This window comes from Nilaparvata lugens, chromosome 5 (assembly GCF_014356525.2).
Source record: "Nilaparvata lugens isolate BPH chromosome 5, ASM1435652v1, whole genome shotgun sequence".
Classification (NCBI taxonomy): Eukaryota; Metazoa; Arthropoda; class Insecta; order Hemiptera; family Delphacidae; genus Nilaparvata; species Nilaparvata lugens.
Window position 1 is genome coordinate 17965379 of NC_052508.1, and position 17931 is coordinate 17983309.

The window sequence follows — 17931 nt, forward strand, 5'->3', positions numbered from 1 at the left end:
AATTGTTTTTAAAGCTAAGTTAATCATATTGAAATTTGATAGTTGATATTGGAGTATATATGATTTGGAGTATATATATATATATATATATATATATATATATATATATATATATATATATATATATATAGTAATTGACCATATATGCTTCTAATTGACAATATTTAATAATGAATTATCTATCTATATCTATTGATTTTAAATCCTGTCATTCTCAATTTATTTGATAGCTTGTCGGATTTGGACTAACCGATATAAAAAGTAACATCTATAGAGTTAATATCAATCTCATGAATATGATGAATAACCTATCCTTATTGAATAGAAGCATTTGTGTACCGTTTTATAGACCTATATAATTATGTATTTCTCAGTCCCAATGGATTTACAAAAAAATACTCTGATATCTCCATGTGACACCGAGAATAGAAGCTCCCTGTGGTGACGCCCTTTAGCGTATTTAGATTAAGTCTAGTTTTAAATTAGTTTTAAGTCTCGCGGTAGTTGGCGAGGCCGGCAGCTGCTGCGCCCTAGCGGATAAGTTAGTATTTAGATTATTCTATCGCATAATCGTCACTTGAAGTCGCCAGCTCGTGTCGGACGGCGAAAAAACAGGATCATGGCTGTTTTTTCGATTGTTGCCGTTGAAATTAAATTTTACACGTTTGTCGTTGTGTTAAAATTATTATCGATATATTAACTGTCCCAAGTTGGGGAAAAGTACAGTTTTTCCTTGTTATTTGTGAATATATATATTGAAATATTCAACTAGTGCGATCGGACTTTGAATTGTACAGCAGTGTAAAGTAATAGTCAAATATAGTAAAGTTATCTTCCAAGCAATTTTCGGACTGATCAGTAATTAAATTGATGCCAGAATTAACATACATCGGATGGGGGTAGCAGATGTACAAGAGAAGCCAACACCTTTTCCCGACTCCGTCTTGTCCTGCCACAAACCTAATTCCAATTCCTGGAGTAAGTTGGTATTTAGTATTTGAAGAAAACTACTTGCTGGTGAGTAACCGAATAAGTCACTTCTGGTATGAATTTAATGCTGAAAATATTACTTACTACATTCAATCTATTGATTATTGCTCTCTTTATTCTAGCATATTATCATTCAATATTTGCTCTTTAAATTTATCGACAGTCCTCTACTCTCGTTTGTAATTTGGGCTATCCACCCTGTTTGAATAATATAAAATCTTTTTTTAGAATTTCAGGAACAGCACTTTAGTCCAGTCAACGAAAGATTGTAGAGGGAAAAGTTTGGAACACAATTTTTGACCCCGCAGCTCTTTTAAGGATAGTAAGGGGGTAAACATATCAAAAGTCCTCACACCTACCCCCTGTGCTAAGGGGGGGGGGGTATAAAAGTACAATATTTTGTTTTTTTTGCGTATATCTCGAACAATATGCGACTTCCGAAAATTTTTGACAAACACAAAATTAAAGCGTACAAATTAGTCCACAAATTCTATATGTTACATTTTTCCATATCTCTTCTAGTTTTCTAGGTAAATTTAAATTGAAGAGTACTACTAAATATGCTAATTACTAGTGTCTTATTACTTATATATCAAAATGAATAATGTGATCATTTTTCAACCTTCGCAGATCGACAATGTCAATATTTAATGGAGTGGAGTAATAATGAATATCATTTTATATTCATTAATAATATAAAAATGTAACTGTGGGCTAATCATAGTTTCTTAACAAAGGCCTAATGAACCACGGTATAGGAAACGAAATGTAGCCTACTGTAGTCCTGATAAGAGTCCTCTATCATACCGGTATTATTCGTCTGATATTTCCAATAGTACGGTACAGTAATGGATGGATGGAGGCAACGCATTCTCTGATGTTGATCAACAGTTTGGATCAACAGTGATTCAATTCTAATAATATCCTATAGCTTGACGCATTCTTGAATGGTAAGATTCTTGATATAATTCACACCAAATGAAAATTCAAATGATTGCGGCACATCCATCATAATTTCAGTCGGGGTTATCACTTGACTCATGAACTACTATCACTGACAATAATAATTAGGTGATCTACTAAGGAAATGAAATTGTATTTTTATTCTTTGATAAAGAACGTAACGGTTACTTTGTAAATGTTATCTATTGAAATTATTCTAATGCGACTGAAATTCATTGTTGAAGTGTTTATGTAGGCTATTATATTATGTTTGAGGTGTTTTGAAATCTCAATCCTATCAGCAGAAGTTAATGAATAAGTTTTGTGGGAAATGTGGGAATCAAGCGTTTGGTGTGCTTTGAAAGTTGTGCTTGGTCTGTATCTATTGTACTATCTATATAGAATTTCAAAATTCATATACGAAATGTGGATTTTGCCAGTGTGGAAGAAACCGATTGATCTGAAATCAACTGGAGAGTGGGCAGGTATGCTGATTCATTGATTTTCTGATGGAATAACAGAATAATGATTAATTAATTCCTTGAATACAATAAAATTGGAATTGGAGTAGGATCATTCTGAAGTGTCAACTCTAGGTATGATTATTTCTCCAATTAGGTAATGTAATGTCTAAAAAAATTGTTTGTATATAGGCTACCTAGACCTATAAGAGCGCGCATGACACTGAATTATAAAGCCCTATTTATAATTACTTTTGGTACTTCAACTCCGTAAAGCATTGTGAATATTTTTCTTGAAACATTATTCTGTGAACATACTGTGGACGATGTTACAGAGCGCCTTTCCAAATCGGCTGTCACACATCATTCTTGTGAGGAATTGATTGAAATTTAACAGTAAAAAATACATCAATTTTGATGGAAATTCACATTTTTATTTTATAAGATAAGATCCAGGCAATGATATCATTGCTAACGCATCATTTTTCAACATACAATACGCTGGTGCTGTCAGTGAAATGTATTAAAGTTAAGGGACGAATCATATTATCACTTGACAGTAGACTAACATAAATTATGAAATAATTTCGTCACGACATGTTTCGGCTACTAATGTCGTTTTCAAGACTTGGAAAAGGCATTATAGTAGCCGAAACATGCCGTGGCGAAATTATTTAATATATTATTTTATGTTTTTATTGATATAATGAAATAACTACATATTATGAAATAGTCATGTTTATTGATAATTCAAGTGTATGGAAGTTTTTGTAGAAGATTTTCTGTTTCATGAGTGATAACTGGCTGCACTGATGGCATAGGAAGAGAATATGCTATCCAGGTATGTTATATATGCTTATTAGCTGATAAAACATGATATATATAATAATGAGGTTTTTAAAAATGGCATGAACAATATTCTTGGATAAGAGTAAAAAATTGATCTATTGTTTAGAGATGCTTTGTGTTCACAATATGCATATCTTTTTCTCAATATATTTATAGAAAAGAGTTTGAAATTCGACTCTGGTAATCAAGTAATGATGTAACTCAATGACTGTTTGTATGACTATATAAAATCATGATGTATTTGGACTTCATCCATATATTGTTCAGATTTGTAACGATTTTTTTTTTTTTAATATTTTGATGATTCACTTAAAGTAAGTAAGTAGTAAGTTTAATATATTTCATTGAACTCCCCTGTAGATCTAGGTAACTTATTGTAAAGGCTAATGCCTATTCATTTTATTTTTTGTTTATTTTCTTCCAAATTTTCATGCATCAGATATTTGATACCGGTATACATTAATAAGTATACTCACTATATGAATATTAGAATAATAATATAATTATTGTGAGAATGATTTAAAGTGTTATTTTCATATTTATTTCAGTTGGCTAAAAAAGGAATGCATTTAATCCTAATCAGCAGATCAGAAAGTAAACTTGAAGAGTTCCAGATCTATTTAAGTGAGTTGAAATGTCAACTGCCGATCTATGTAATGCAATATGAATGAAACATTCAAAATTATTCCTATTTTTTCCTCCTCAACATGATTTAGACATATGGTACTAAGTACTATACTTTACTGTCACTTCAACACTTATTACAATTGACAGAGTTTTCACGTTTATGGATGGTTGTAATGTGATAGATCAATAATATCTGTAGGCCTCTGAATACTTTACATTCGAAAACCCTCAACAGGTTTCTCTAGAATCTGCATACTTTTCTGTTATTAATTAAATACAAAAGTATTGTGTTGAATGAGAACTCTTGATCTTCTTTTGCTTCTTTGGCCCATATTATAATACTTGCGTACAAAATCATAAACATGATAATTATTCCTATATGTTCAAAGCTCCCTGTTCAAGTACTGCATCATTCCTATAGAAGAAAGTCTGTAACTTCCATATCTGTTTCTGTATAGTCAACTATTTATTACTCTGTTGCATATCCATACTTTTTCACTGTTAAAATTGAACTTGAATTTCAAAAAACACTTATGGAGTGAAAATGCACTTACATTGGTAGTGACGATTGTTTAGACCTGTTGTTGGTCATCATCAGACTGTAGGAATTTTCTCTAATCGATTAGACCAACAACAGGTCGAAACGATCGTCGCTCACTACCAAAGTCAGTACATTTTCACTCCAAAAGTGTTTTTTGAAATTCAAGTTTAATTATTTATTGATAATAATATCATACCTCTGGAGCTTCTTTGAGAATCATGCAAGATTTTTTCGACAGGTAACGAGTATAACATCAAAGTGAGAACAATTGCCGTTGATTTCACAAATATAAAAAGCAGTTACAAAACTGTGGAAGAGGGAGTAAGTGGGCTGGACATTGGAGTCCTGATAAATAATGTTGGAATGCTGAACGGCTACAAACTGTTCTTGCAAGATGACTATCAAGTGATGAGTGACATGGTGGAGGTCAATGTCAACGGAACTGTACTCATGACTTCCATCATTCTTCCTCATCTGGTGACAAAAAAGAAAGGAGTCATCATAAATATAGGGTCTTATTCATCGTTAGTTCAAACACCTCACATGGTTTGCTACGGGGCAACAAAGGTATGCTGAGCTACATCCAGTTTTCTAATTTATTCATTTGATATTAATTTCCCTCTAATTTATTGTTCAGTAACTTGATATTCAAACAATTCATTTCATAATTGAAGGAATGGTTTGTTTCCGCATCAGTAGTGGAATATTTTTTATTTATTTGAAAAATATCTGCTCATTTGGAACAGTTCTATTAAATATTGTCCAGAAACAAAATTTTCACAATAAAACTTAAAATACTGAAGTATGGTTTAGAATTTTTTTGTTTATATCTGTATAGAATAAAGTATAGTTAAGAAATTGAGAGTATATTTTTAGAAACCTAGCTATGTTAAAGTACAGTTAAGAATTTTTTTATAGCTATTAGCTGTGTTGAAGTATATAGTTTTAGAAATAGAGCAGCTTATTACAGTAGCCTATAAACCTAATATATAGTGGCCTACCTATCATAATTTTGAGTTCATATACTATATTACTGTAGGCTACGGTTCTATTATTCAGAATATCATCATTTAATATAATTCAATATACCGGTACCTACTATAATCCAAAATATTACTTATTTTGGATAAAAGCAATAAATAGCCTTTTGTAATCGCTGCTATTCTTTATTCTTCCTGATCTAGACTGACGTCTTACCAGTATTTCGTTCACCATGGATTGATATAATAAAGGACTGATATAATACAGAAATTTGTCCAATCTAAATGACAAAATTAAAACTTTCATGGTGATCAGTCTTTCTTCTTTTTTATTTATTGTAATATCATTATCATTATCACTGATCATTATCTGCCGCCTTTTATTAGTATTTTAACCATGAATTTACTATAAGGGTAATTTTCACAGTTTGAGTTTCAAACATCTTTTATTTCAAATGTTATCGATTAAAATCAAATTAACCATTCATCTAGCTAGCGGATTTAAAATTGAGCTATGATTTATTGATTAAGATGTTTAATGCGGTACAACATTTCGAGTTTAATCGAAGCCAACTCTATTAGCTCAAAATGCAGTGGTTTAATCTTCCTTTGCACTATACTACATAAGAACACTAGTCATAGTAAAAGTTATAAGCTAATCGTAGAATTAACATTTTTCAGAAATTTATCCTGAAATTCAGTGAGGATCTGAGAAGAGAGTATGCAAATTGTGGAATAACCATACAATGTCAGACACCATCCTTTATAGCAACAAAACTATCCAGGATCGAATCACCAAGTATATTTGTTCCAACGGCTGAAGAATATGTGGCAAGTGCCATGAAGACGATTGGCATTCACGATGTGACATGTGGATACTTGGTGCATGACTTAATGGTAAGTTAAGTGCAGAAAAATCAAGTTCAATTGATTATTCACAAGAAGAATTGGTTTCTTGATCATGCACAAATCCTGGTTTTTCACAGATTGGTAAATTCATATAATATGAATTTCCCATTGAACTTTATAATAAATAATCTGTTTAATGAATATTCGATACAGCTTATATTCCATAATAATAGCCTACTGTATTTCCAAGTTTCATAATACTGAAAATTACAATTCAATGATTATTCTACTCATAACAAAGGCTACACAGAGACAGAATCAAGTTTCCCAGTACAATGAAATTGATTAGATGTTTCATGTGAGAGGTTTTCCAGATTCATTGATTTTTGCTACAGAAGGACATTAATTAAGCTAAACCTCGATTAATAATTTACACCAAACATTAATATGATGCGAGAAAATTAATGAAAATACTGTAATGTTTTCTCTCTCATTGAATGTTCCAGATTGCAACTAATCGGATTGGGGAAGAGACTCTACCTTCTTTTTCTGATTATCTAACGTCTAAATATATAGATAGCATAAGAAAAAAGTCCGGTCATTGAAGGATTTTTGTAGTCTGTTGATATTTTGTCATTATGGTCATGATCATGAACTAATAATACTGTTATTTTGTCTGCCTCCAACATTCTGTTCTCTAGAACTTGAATGTTCTTAGTGAGGGCAACTGCTCAGCAGAGTGGAAAATAATTAGAGGTACAAAATACAATCATTGTGATTTTTCTTATCTTGTTTCAAGACTTATTACAGTGTGGTGTGTCGGAAAAATAAGACAGGAGGTTTTGATAAGAAACATGAAAAATTCTTGTTTTCAAAATCTGTATATGAACATCAATTTGTGTGTTGGGCGTGAGGAAGTCCCATTTAGTAGCAAGTACTTATAACAATTTTCGAAAAGAAAATTGAAATTGAATTTTTTTATAAGATTGAGATAGAATTATAAGTTATAATTGATTATAATAGAGTTTCATTATATTATAGGCCTAAATAAAATTAGAAGAATCTTCTAGAATTGAGAAATATAAAATTTTATATAAAACACTGTAAATTCTGACTAAGTCAACTGCCTTGTCTTATGTCAGACAATGATAGTAAACCATGCTAATCAGATGCTGCCGGAAAGATAATCAGATACTAACGAATAAGCTGAAGGAAAGGTCGGTTCGTGTAAGAAATGAGCGTCATTTTTTCTCGATATAAATATATATAATTATTATATATAACATTTTTAAAATAGGCCTACACAATAAATTGGAGAACTATTATATTTTATTCACATCAAAATGTACAATTTTCTAGTCACATTTCCTGAACATTTACAAGAATATTGATTGAAATATACATTGCCTTAGTATATCACGACAAATACAAAGAATTGATGTTGAAAGAATTATTTTTTCATTTTATATTTCAGTTCACACATGGCCTGTAGACTATTCTTTCAGGGGAGAGAAATCATAAATGAAATGGTGTATAGATTGAAAAGTTTATGAAATAAACCGGTAGTCTACATATTGTACTAACATCATGAGAAGGATTTGTTATTCTCAAAACCTACAATCAAGCAAAGTAAATCTGGATACAGTATTTCTATGGATTCATGTAATTGCTCATTTTTGACATGAGCAGTCTATGGTAATTGAATATGAAACACATACTGCATTATAGAACATGACAAACAATCAATCAAAGTAAATCTGGATACAGTATTTCTAAGAATTCATATGATATTGCTCATTTTTGACATAAGAGAGTAGCCTAAGGTAATTATTGAATATGAAACACATACTGCATTATAGAACATGACAAATAAAACAAAATTATTGAATGTGAGATACATAAATATTTGCTAATCTAATGAGATCTGAAGTTTGCTAATTTTATACATAAATATTATAAACTGAAAATCCTGATGAAATTATATTTGTTTATAGCACGTTTGATACCATTTAAACATAAATAAGTGTGGTATAATTTCTCCCATAAAGTGAAATTATTAGAAAAATACATCGGAAAATAACCTTTTTATGAATAAAACAATATTATAGTCATTTAATTTCAATGTTATTGTATTTTCATATTATCTTCAAGAACATGCATTATGAAACAGTTGGCTTCCTCACTGTTCATGATAGCCAAACACTATATTATGAATAATATCCTACTTTTAGTGAAAAATTACTCCAAACTCTTAACAATTGGTTGATTGATTCACATCTATTGTGACTGAAATGCTTCCATTCGACATACAGTGAGAGTCTTGAATCATTGAAACTAACTCAAAATAATTGATTTACAGCAAATCATGTGACTTAGAATTATACTTGCATTCGACACAGAGAGTGCATTTTACTCATTAAGAGTGTTAAATCATTGGAAGATGGAGGTGTCTCAGCTTGGTTGAACCGGATGCACGTTTCTTGCTCTCAGAATCATGCTTGAGCTGTCGGATGGTGGATGTGGAAGCCTATTTAGAGATCCTGGCATCCGAATAACGCTGGAAAAATAACAGAATGAGTAATCCTTCAAGGCTGTGCAAAGGCTAAAAAATATTCCTACTGGTGACATTACCATAAAGCTATCAAAATAAAAGTTTTCTCAGCAAAACATTTTTCTCTGATCATTCATTTTTGAGGTATGAGCTCCCAAAGTTTGAATTTTTGGAACAGATCATTTTCAAAAAGATAAATCCATGAAGTTTCAAGGAAGATTCTCCATGATATTATTGATTGAATAACACAAAAATTTTCTGAAAATTTTTTGAAAAAATTATTCAATTTACTAAAATGACCTAAAATAATTTTTAGTTGAGTTATTTTTGGTGAATTTAATAACGTTCTCAAAAATTGAATAATCTTCAAAACAAATAATGAAAATGCGTGTGTTTTTGAAATAATTTATTAATATATTCTCCTTTATTCATCCACTCATTTGGCACACAGTAGACGTACATATCGAGGCTATCTCAATAACAATTTATCGGACAAAAGTGAAATTATTCAAGTCAATCTTCTAAAAAAGGTCAACAATTCAGTCCTCATTTGTGAGTTTCTTTTCCCATTGAATACAATCGATTTTCAAGGAAAAAGCTACAATACGAGATCAAAAAGGATAACTTTATCAAATAACTGCTCAGTAAACGTGATATAAAGAGAATGATTTACAAGTTTAAGAAATGTGGGTGAAATATTGTACTTCATTGAAAACTTAAAAATGTTCTGTTTTTGTGCTAATTAAACATTTAAAATCTCATTATTTTATATTCATGATTTCTTTCTCCAGTGACGGAGAAATTTTTCTCTGTCACTGCAAAATCGCATTGACAATAATAAGTAACACACAAGATAAAGGAATAGCCTACACAATATATACACACCTTTTATAGAACACAAATCATGATCGGAAATAGCTCGAGTTCTTCTTTTAATAAATAATTGTCTCAGCATTTGTATGAATTTTTAAAACAGATTAATCTATTCCAAATTAGCAAAAGGACCAATTTGTCTTGGTGGGAAGCATCTTTATAGAGTTGAGACTCACTATTCTTCTACGACATCGAAGTTGGATATGATTTCAATAGATGGTAGTAGCATAGAGGAACAATAGCGTAAGTTGTACAATAGCTTACGCTATTGTTTCTCTATGGTTGTAGTGAATATATTGTAATGAAGATTAATTAATGATGTAACTCAACTTACTCGAATTGATTGTAAGTGTTGGCTGGCTTGTCAGTGCTTTTCGTAGCCTATTAGAGAGGCTACTATCAATAATTAAACAATCATCGGTACATTGATAGTCAATAACAAACATAAATTTGCCATCAATATGATGCAAATATGTAATAATATATAGCAGTAGATATAATATAAATATCATACCTCCAGGATCATGAACTTGTCCGTTGCTGAAGCTTGGGGGTAAACAACTCCCCTCTAGACTAGAAACAGATCCTCCTCTGGAACAAAAATTGTTCAAATATTGATTGATTGATCCTTTATTGATTCATACAATAAGTAACAACATCATCAAAATGATATTGAGAGAAAAAATGAGGTAAGCTTGTGCTATTCCTCTCCCAAATTTAAATAAGGTTACACATCGTCCAAAATAGCTATTTGGGCTATTAAATAGTTGTCTTATAGTTGTTGACTTCACAAAATTTTCAGTCCTTAATTATTTTTACGAAGTGGATTTTTAAACTTTGATGCTCCAAAACCAAACATAGAGGAAATATTTCACATTATTATCACTAAAATAGGAAATATGATAATATTTCCTATTAACAGTTAATGAATCAATTATCATAATTGAGGGATGAATGTTATAGTTCTCATGTGAAACCAAAATTTGTATTAATAAAATAGACAACAGCATGGCCTATTGTTTTTTTAGTCTCATAATGGTACAATATTCTATAACATATTCATCTGATAACGGTGTTCAAAATAAAATATTATGATAAAATAACAGCATTTTTCATAACGGAGAAGTCATTTATGCATCCATGCATCTCATAAAATAAAATTAAAATCTAAATTTTAAATACTGTGTACACACTGATTGCATGATTACACTGTCATATAATAAATACTTTCAGCAACCTTGTTTTAGCTGATAAATTGCAAGAGGAGATTATTATAAATAATATGTCATACAAAATTAAAATGAAATTGATAATTTACACATATATTTCAAGAATAAAAAGTGCTTAGGCCAATGCAAAAAGAGAAATAATGTTTTGGTATAATTATTTTTATTGGAAATATATAGTATCAGACAGACAGATAAAATATATTTATTCCAAAAAATTCTATTTAAGAAGTAAAAGTCTTATGTACTCATGTTCAATATAAAACAGCAACAGGAAATAAAAACAACCTCATGAATACACTAAGCCAAATAGAATCTTTATAATAAATAGTCTGCATGGGCAGAAAATGCCTGTGCGAGAGTTGCATATTACAAGTTTTACAAAGAGAAAGGTAACACTCATTTTGATGCAATCAGAATCTTATTGAATATAATTATTACATTCAGTGAATTATTGGATATGGCAGCTCATAAAAAGATTAATTATTAGTGTAATGTTGCATACAGATTTCAAGAACAGTAAACAGGTTGTCACCACATTTTTGATGATGACATTTTCATCAATGTTTGAATAAGCTCACTTTGCAATACTAATAGGCTATTGCATTTTTTACAATTTTTTGTGAACAATATGTCTTTGATGAACTGCAATATTCTGTGGGTAGTGAATATGATGTAGCCTAAATGTGATTTATACTTTGTTAAGAAACAAAACAGTAGATAAAAATACTTTTCATATTCAGTCATCTTTTGGTGGAATAGAGATAATAGGGCCTAGTCGAAGGCTATTATTCCTTAAGGTTGTGCAAAGGCTAAAAATGAACTTTCTACTGGTGATATTTTTCAAAGTTTTTCGATTAGTATACTATCAAGCTATCAAAAAGAAAAAGTTTTCTCAGGAAAACATTTTTTCCGATCATTACTTTTTGGGATATGAGCGCATAAAGTTTCAATTTTTGGGACAGAACATTTCAAATTCGGTAAGAGATAAATCCATGAAATAAAAAAGAAATGAATAAATTATTCATGGTATTGTTGACTGAATGAAACAATTTTTTTCAATATAGCAATTTTTGGGAAAGTTATTCAATTCACCAAAAATAACTGAACTGAAAGCTACTTTTGGTCATTTTTAGTAAATTGAATAACTTTCTCAAAAATCGAAATTTTAAGAAAATTTTTGTTTTATTCAATCAACAATACCATGAAGAATTTATGCTCTGAATCTCATGGATTTATTTTTCACCAAATTTGAAATGTTCTGTCCCAAAAATTTGAACTTTAGGCGCTCATATCTCAAAAAGTAATGATCGGAAAAAAATGTTTTCCTGAGAAAACTTTTTCATTTTGACAGCTTGATAGTATACTAATCGAAAAACTTAGAAAAATATCACCAGTAGAAAGTTTATTTTTAGCTTTTGCACAGCCTTAAACAATACATTTTCAACACAGATTTTGTCAACAATACATTTTTTGGTTATTTGTTTTGCCAAAATTCAATTTTTAAATTCTATTTTCTCTTTCATATTTTACGGCCAATATATTGTTGTTTGACTCACCTTGACCTGGACAAAGAGTAGAGGTTGCTCTGGAGAGGAGGAGGCAGCTGAGGAGGGGGGTCATTGTCTTCATCGGATGCACTCCTCAGTGGATTGGCACATCCTCCTCCTCCTCCTCCTCCTCCTCCGCAACCCTCAACAACCAGAGGGAGGTTGGATTCGATGCGCCGTCTGGCTGTCTCAGCGAAGAGATACTTCCTGACCTAAATATCAGAGACCACTGTTATATTTCTGGCAGACAACCTTTCGGGTTACCGTAGGTCACAACTTTTGTCTTGTGTTACATTTCTTATATTGCTATCATTTTCTTTTGCTTACATGCATAATTTGTCGAGTTTTAAGACATGATTGTGGTTTATGATTTTCTTGTTTTATTACTTAAATAAAGGCATTTTCAATTCAATTTCAATTCAATTCACTGTTATATTTCTAGAAGTTTTTGTACAGTAAACTTCTTTTTTGTTTGATTTAATTTTATTATTGTTCTCTTGACTCGATTAGAACATAGAATGTTAGGTAAGCATTGTCCGACAAGAATGTATATGCTTATTCTGTTGAAGCATGCTTGTGTCTTCTTTAAGTATAAATTATTCATGAGTAGGCCTATAGATCAAATCACTTTTTTTTAAATTGGATAATCTTCTTCAATATAGTTGTTAAGATCACTATAATAGTGAAAAAAGTGGCAACTGAAATTTCCAAGTGGTCTAATAAGCGATCGAGTTATGGGTTGTTGAAAGTGCCAACTCCGTTTTCTTTCCAGATCATGAACGGTTTCGAATTTTTCATTGTAGTTTTTTAATACATTCAGTACACATCATTGGCTTTGTTCTAATATGCGTTTTTCGCAATTTATGCCAAAATAAACAAAGTTATCGAATTCACAAAAAATGTTACTTTTTCATTTATGAACGATATGGGGAATAAAATGTTTAGTTTGGAAAGATACATTTTTGAATTTTCAAGAGAAGTTCTGTTAATATAGTCGAAACCGTTCAAAATCTGGAAAGAAAACGTAATCTGGAAAATTAGCACTTCAACGACCCATAACTCGCTTATTAGACCACTTGAAAATTTCAGTTGCCACTTTTTCTCACTCTTATAAAGATCTTAACAATTATATTGAAAAAGGTTATCCAATTTGAATGAAAAAAGTGTACCGAACAGCCTAAACAACAATAGATGTTTGTTAAATCTTGGCCTTTATCCACTTGTGATGATGTATGAAAATCCACCTTCAAAGTCCACGTTAATAGCAGTATACGAAAGTCCACATACAGGGTAAATTTGCTATCCATCATAATGAGAAAATACATTGCAAAACATGCAAACTCGGTAGAGTAGAGTTCGGTAGAGTACTACTATTCATTCCAATCAAACAATGAAATTATTCAATAAGGATCAAATATTAATCTCTTTGTTATTCGTCTTATAGAAGAAAATTATAACTTCACTATTATTTTCTTGTAGTACTACATAGTACCGGTATTTTGTTTGTGATGGCAGTCTTTTGTCGAAGTATTTATGTAATAAGTTCCCTGGAAAATGACTCTTCCACTCAGTTCCTCTCTTCCTCTTACCCCTTTTTATACTCTGCACGGGTATAATAATTGGTTAACTAGAAGGGGGTGAACTTTCCTAGAATGTCGAAAATTTCTCAATTCTGCTACTCTATAATCTATATCAATATCCCAAAATCTACTACGAAGATCATCAAATGTGGATAAAAATTGAAATCTAAGTACCCTTTTGAAATTATTTAGTCATGACATGTTTCGGCTATATAATGTTGAATAAATAAATAATAAATGGATATTTATTTTGCAATCACTTGATAATGACATTATATAGCCGAAACATGTCATAACTAAATAATTTTAAAAGGGTCCATGAATTTCAATTTTTATCTACCGGGTGCTTCAAAAAAATGTATACACACTTTAAACAATCGTAGTTTTACCGCTCTACAAAGCTAATGTTATATTCCTTCGCCAGGTGGCAGCATAATCGGCCCTCTATGTTATATATTGTTAGTTGGAATTTGTAATATCAACATGGCGGACGTACGTTGGGGCCACGTACATTGCCACGTACGTTGGTACGCAGGGGGCCAATCGAGTTTCCAACACGCTCTCCAGACCTTACACCACTGGATTTCTTCTTGTGGGGCACAGTAAAATATGAGGGGTACAAACGTAAACCACGTAACCTAGACATTCTTTGGAATGAGATTCAAGCAGTGTGTAGAGAAATCTCATTGGACGTTTTGATACGATGTACAGAATCAGTGGTGACTCGTACTCAGAATTGTATTGATGCTGCAGGTCACCAATTTGAACAGTATTAACATTTGTTATTTATGTTTCATTTACATTGGACTTCCAGCTTTCTATTTTCCTGAAATTTAACTTCGTAGAACGGTGAATAAATTTTCTATGAAAGTTCAAAGTGTGTATACATTTTTTGAAGCACCCGGTATATTCAAAAGTAGCCCTAAAGAAAAAATACAATCATCAAATTTGTATTATAGTTTGCAGCAATGAACATTTTCAAGAATGGAATATTAGTGTATGCTTACAGCCGTTCACACCCATTATGCTCCTGTTGACACCACATTTCCAGAGCAGTGCTTTTAGCTGACATGCTCATGTGGCAATTATCACAGTATCTGCTTCCTGAACCCTAGAAGAAAATCACTTATCAACATCACAAAACAATGATTTCATGAACATCTTTTCATTATTTTTATGCTCCAAGTCATTTGAACTTTCAGAATAGGCGAGTAAAGTTATTGGATTATAGATTTAGGCACATATAATAATAGAATTGATAGAACAAACACAAGAAGAACACAATATTATAACAGACTAGCAGGTAACCCGTGCTTCGCAAGGGTCTTTCTTAAAACTTGACGTAATGAAATCTTGAAGAATTCAAAATAGGCCTATGAACAGTGAGTCAGTCATTCTATAAGGACTCGAATAATTTTGAAATTTTAATTAAATAAGAATGGAAGAATATAATTTCTTTATGTAAATAACAAAACCTTCATTCAAAGACATATAAACTGCATGCGTTTTCATATTGCCGATACAGCATTGATGAAACTGTAGACGTTTATTTAGCATTTGTCTCAAAAATTGTTCTAGCTGAAAAATTAATAATCCATGCCACGTGTAGGCCTAAACATTGCATCATGAAAACGAAGTTTCAAAACTATGTTTTTCAGGTAGAAAGCAATATAGAAACAGATGTTCCTTTTTTAATTTCGACCATATGATTTGGTGATTTTTTAATGAAATCGAATGTACCATTAATGAAATTCAAACATTAATTCTGAAAAATCTAGAAGGAAAATTAGAATTTGGGCTTCCAGGTGCACGAGATTGATATTTTTAGAATCTATGTGCAAAATTTGGAGATCTAAATCATTCCCGTTTTTCCGGTATGCAATCCACAAGTTGACATGTTTTGATGCGAACAAACGAACACACGAACAAACACAACCCTACTCTCTCTTATCATATAGAAGATACAGATTGAACAAGATTATATTCATTTCGTTCAGATACTGGTAGCGTACTGTACGATTGATATATTCTGCCTGGGAATATCCATACCATAACGGATGTTCTTGCTCATTATCCTTGTTACAAAATAGTATGATTTTTCTTCAAATATATATACCGTAGTTAATAGTGCTATAACCAAGTTATTAGTTAGTATTTTATTCGAAATACCGGACAGTGGGCTAATTGCTTGAGTTGGTATAGTGCAATAGATACAATCTGTTCTATTCTTAATTCAGAGGAAAACGTGTCTAACATTAAGAATTATGTGCTCTAACACACATAATGTGTAGAACACTATAAATCCTGCATTGATAAACTCTGTATAGGTTATACATGCTACATGAGTTGCCTCCTTGGGCTATTATTTCAATATATAAGTATTAGAAAAAAATAATGAATTGAGGACAGAACAAATTAAAATTAAATAACACACTATATTCTATACTATTACTACTCTGCCTATAACTTTTTCTGAATTTTTCTTCCTATTTGGAGTGTTGGTCAACTTTTTTTTCAACTGGATAATCTTTTTCAATATAATTGTTGAGATCATTATAAGAGTAAGGAAAAGTGGCAACTGGAATAGTGAAGTTGTGTTTCTTTTCTGGCTCAAAATTTTGCAAAATTACTCAATAATTTCCAATTTATAGAGATTTGAGTGAAATATTTTTGTTTTTAATCAGTTTTTAAATATCAAAATTCAAAATTTTTAGTTTAGTCATTAGTTTTGGAGTGGAAATTGGACTTTTGAAGTGAAAGTGTAATCTTAACCTTATTCTTTTTTGAAACATTTATTTGTAAAAATTTGGGAGAAGACAGTTTTGGGCTATTCCTGTTGTCTCCTCCCAATCATATTATATTTATTATAATTATGATTTGTAATTGTCAGTGAAATGTATGAATAAATGTATGAAATTTGTAAGTGGTCTAATAAGCGAGTTATGGGTTGTTGAAGTGCTAAACTCCGTTTTATTTCCACATCATAAACGGTTTCGAATTTTCCTTTGGTGTTTTTTTCATACATTCAGTATATCATTGGCTTTGTTCTAATATGCGTTTTTCGCGATTCATGCCAAAATAAACAAGTTATTGAATTTACAAAAAATGTTACTTTTTTATTCATGAAAGATATGAGGAATAAAATGTTTCAGTTTGGAAAGATACAGTTTTTTTTTTAAAGAGAAGTTCTGTTAATATAGTCAAAACCGTTTATGTACTGGAAAGAAAACGGATTTAGCACTTCAACGACCCATAACTCGCTTATTAGACCACTTGAAAATTTCAGTTGTCACTTTTTCTCACTCTTATAATTATCTTAACAATTATATTGAGAAGATTATTCAATTTAAATATGGAAAAGTGTACCGAACTGCCTTGAATAACTGATTTTTTACATTTGAAGAAGGAATGACATCAACTCGCAGTGTAATTACAGGTTGACCTTCTATCAAAAATTTACAAAGATTGAAACAGAGGAGAGTAGGATTATCAGAAAAAATAGACTGAATACTAACTAAATACTAATACTTATACTCACAGGAAGATAGGCAGGCTCACTGGTAACACTACTATTGTCAGCTGCAGGAATCTCAGACAGAGAGACTGACAGTGACTGGCAGCGAGATAATAAACCGGCCTTCACAATGCAACCATCATCTGAAAAAAAGTCAAAAATTAGTTTTGTAAATTTTAAGAAATTAAAAAAAAAAACACTTTTTAGTAAGTTCTACTCTTATTTACATGAAAGTTGAAAATCCAAGTACCTTTTTTCAACTTTATTTTATTTCTCACATTCAGCAATTCACTAACTGAAACGGTTTGCTAGAATTATTTTCTGGAACTGTACTAAATATTGAATTAACTTCCAAGGATATGTGTGTAATATTTTATTTGGTGTGTTTCTGGACTTCC

At 30.9% G+C, this 17931-nt stretch overlaps 2 protein-coding genes across 11 annotated transcripts in view; one reads left to right on the forward strand and one right to left on the reverse strand.

Annotated features, from left to right (window-relative positions):
* The first annotated feature begins 2142 nt into the window (after positions 1-2142).
* LOC111056263 (very-long-chain 3-oxoacyl-CoA reductase) lies at positions 2143-8729 on the forward strand. Of its 6 annotated transcripts, none has more exons than XM_022343603.2 (6): positions 2143-2417; positions 3188-3234; positions 3791-3866; positions 4649-4977; positions 6072-6287; positions 6746-7686. In XM_022343603.2, exons 1-6 carry the CDS (start codon positions 2264-2266, stop codon positions 6842-6844), a joined length of 921 nt encoding a protein of 306 aa, XP_022199295.2. In that variant the 5' UTR covers positions 2143-2263; the 3' UTR covers positions 6845-7686. The 6 variants fall into 6 exon arrangements, with proteins under 6 accessions (XP_022199295.2, XP_022199296.2, XP_039283742.1 ...); XM_039427808.1 differs by lacking the exon at positions 6746-7686 and adding an exon at positions 8599-8729 and having other exon boundaries at positions 2243-2417; XM_039427807.1 differs by lacking the exon at positions 6746-7686 and adding an exon at positions 7714-7839 and having other exon boundaries at positions 2243-2417.
* LOC111056267 (kinesin-like protein CG14535) overlaps positions 7318-17931 on the reverse strand; it is a 172420-nt gene continuing 161806 nt past the window's right edge. For 2 of the 5 annotated variants that reach the window (XM_039427805.1, XM_039427804.1), the window contains 5 exons: positions 17558-17676; positions 15027-15130; positions 12449-12651; positions 9998-10254; positions 7484-8796 (listed from right to left, as the gene is read on the reverse strand). In XM_039427805.1, coding sequence (XP_039283739.1) covers positions 12534-12651; positions 15027-15130; positions 17558-17676 — 341 coding nt within the window. In that variant the 3' untranslated portion in view covers positions 7484-8796; positions 9998-10254; positions 12449-12533. Of the gene's footprint in view, positions 8797-9997; positions 10255-12448; positions 12652-15026; positions 15131-17557; positions 17677-17931 lie in introns of all 5 variants that reach the window. The other 3 variants (XM_039427802.1, XM_039427803.1, XM_039427801.1) reach the window with 2 other exon arrangements.

Excerpts from the sequence above, each read along its gene's own strand:
- LOC111056263 (XM_022343603.2), top strand. The coding sequence starts at position 2,264 with ATGTGGGAATCAAGCGTTTGGTGTGCTTTGAAAGTTGTGCTTGGTCTG. Across the intron at positions 2,418-3,187 it reads ATCAACTGGAGAGTGGGCAG|TGATAACTGGCTGCACTGAT; the intron begins GTATGCTGATTC and ends CTGTTTCATGAG. Across the intron at positions 6,288-6,745 it reads ACTTGGTGCATGACTTAATG|ATTGCAACTAATCGGATTGG; the intron begins GTAAGTTAAGTG and ends TGAATGTTCCAG.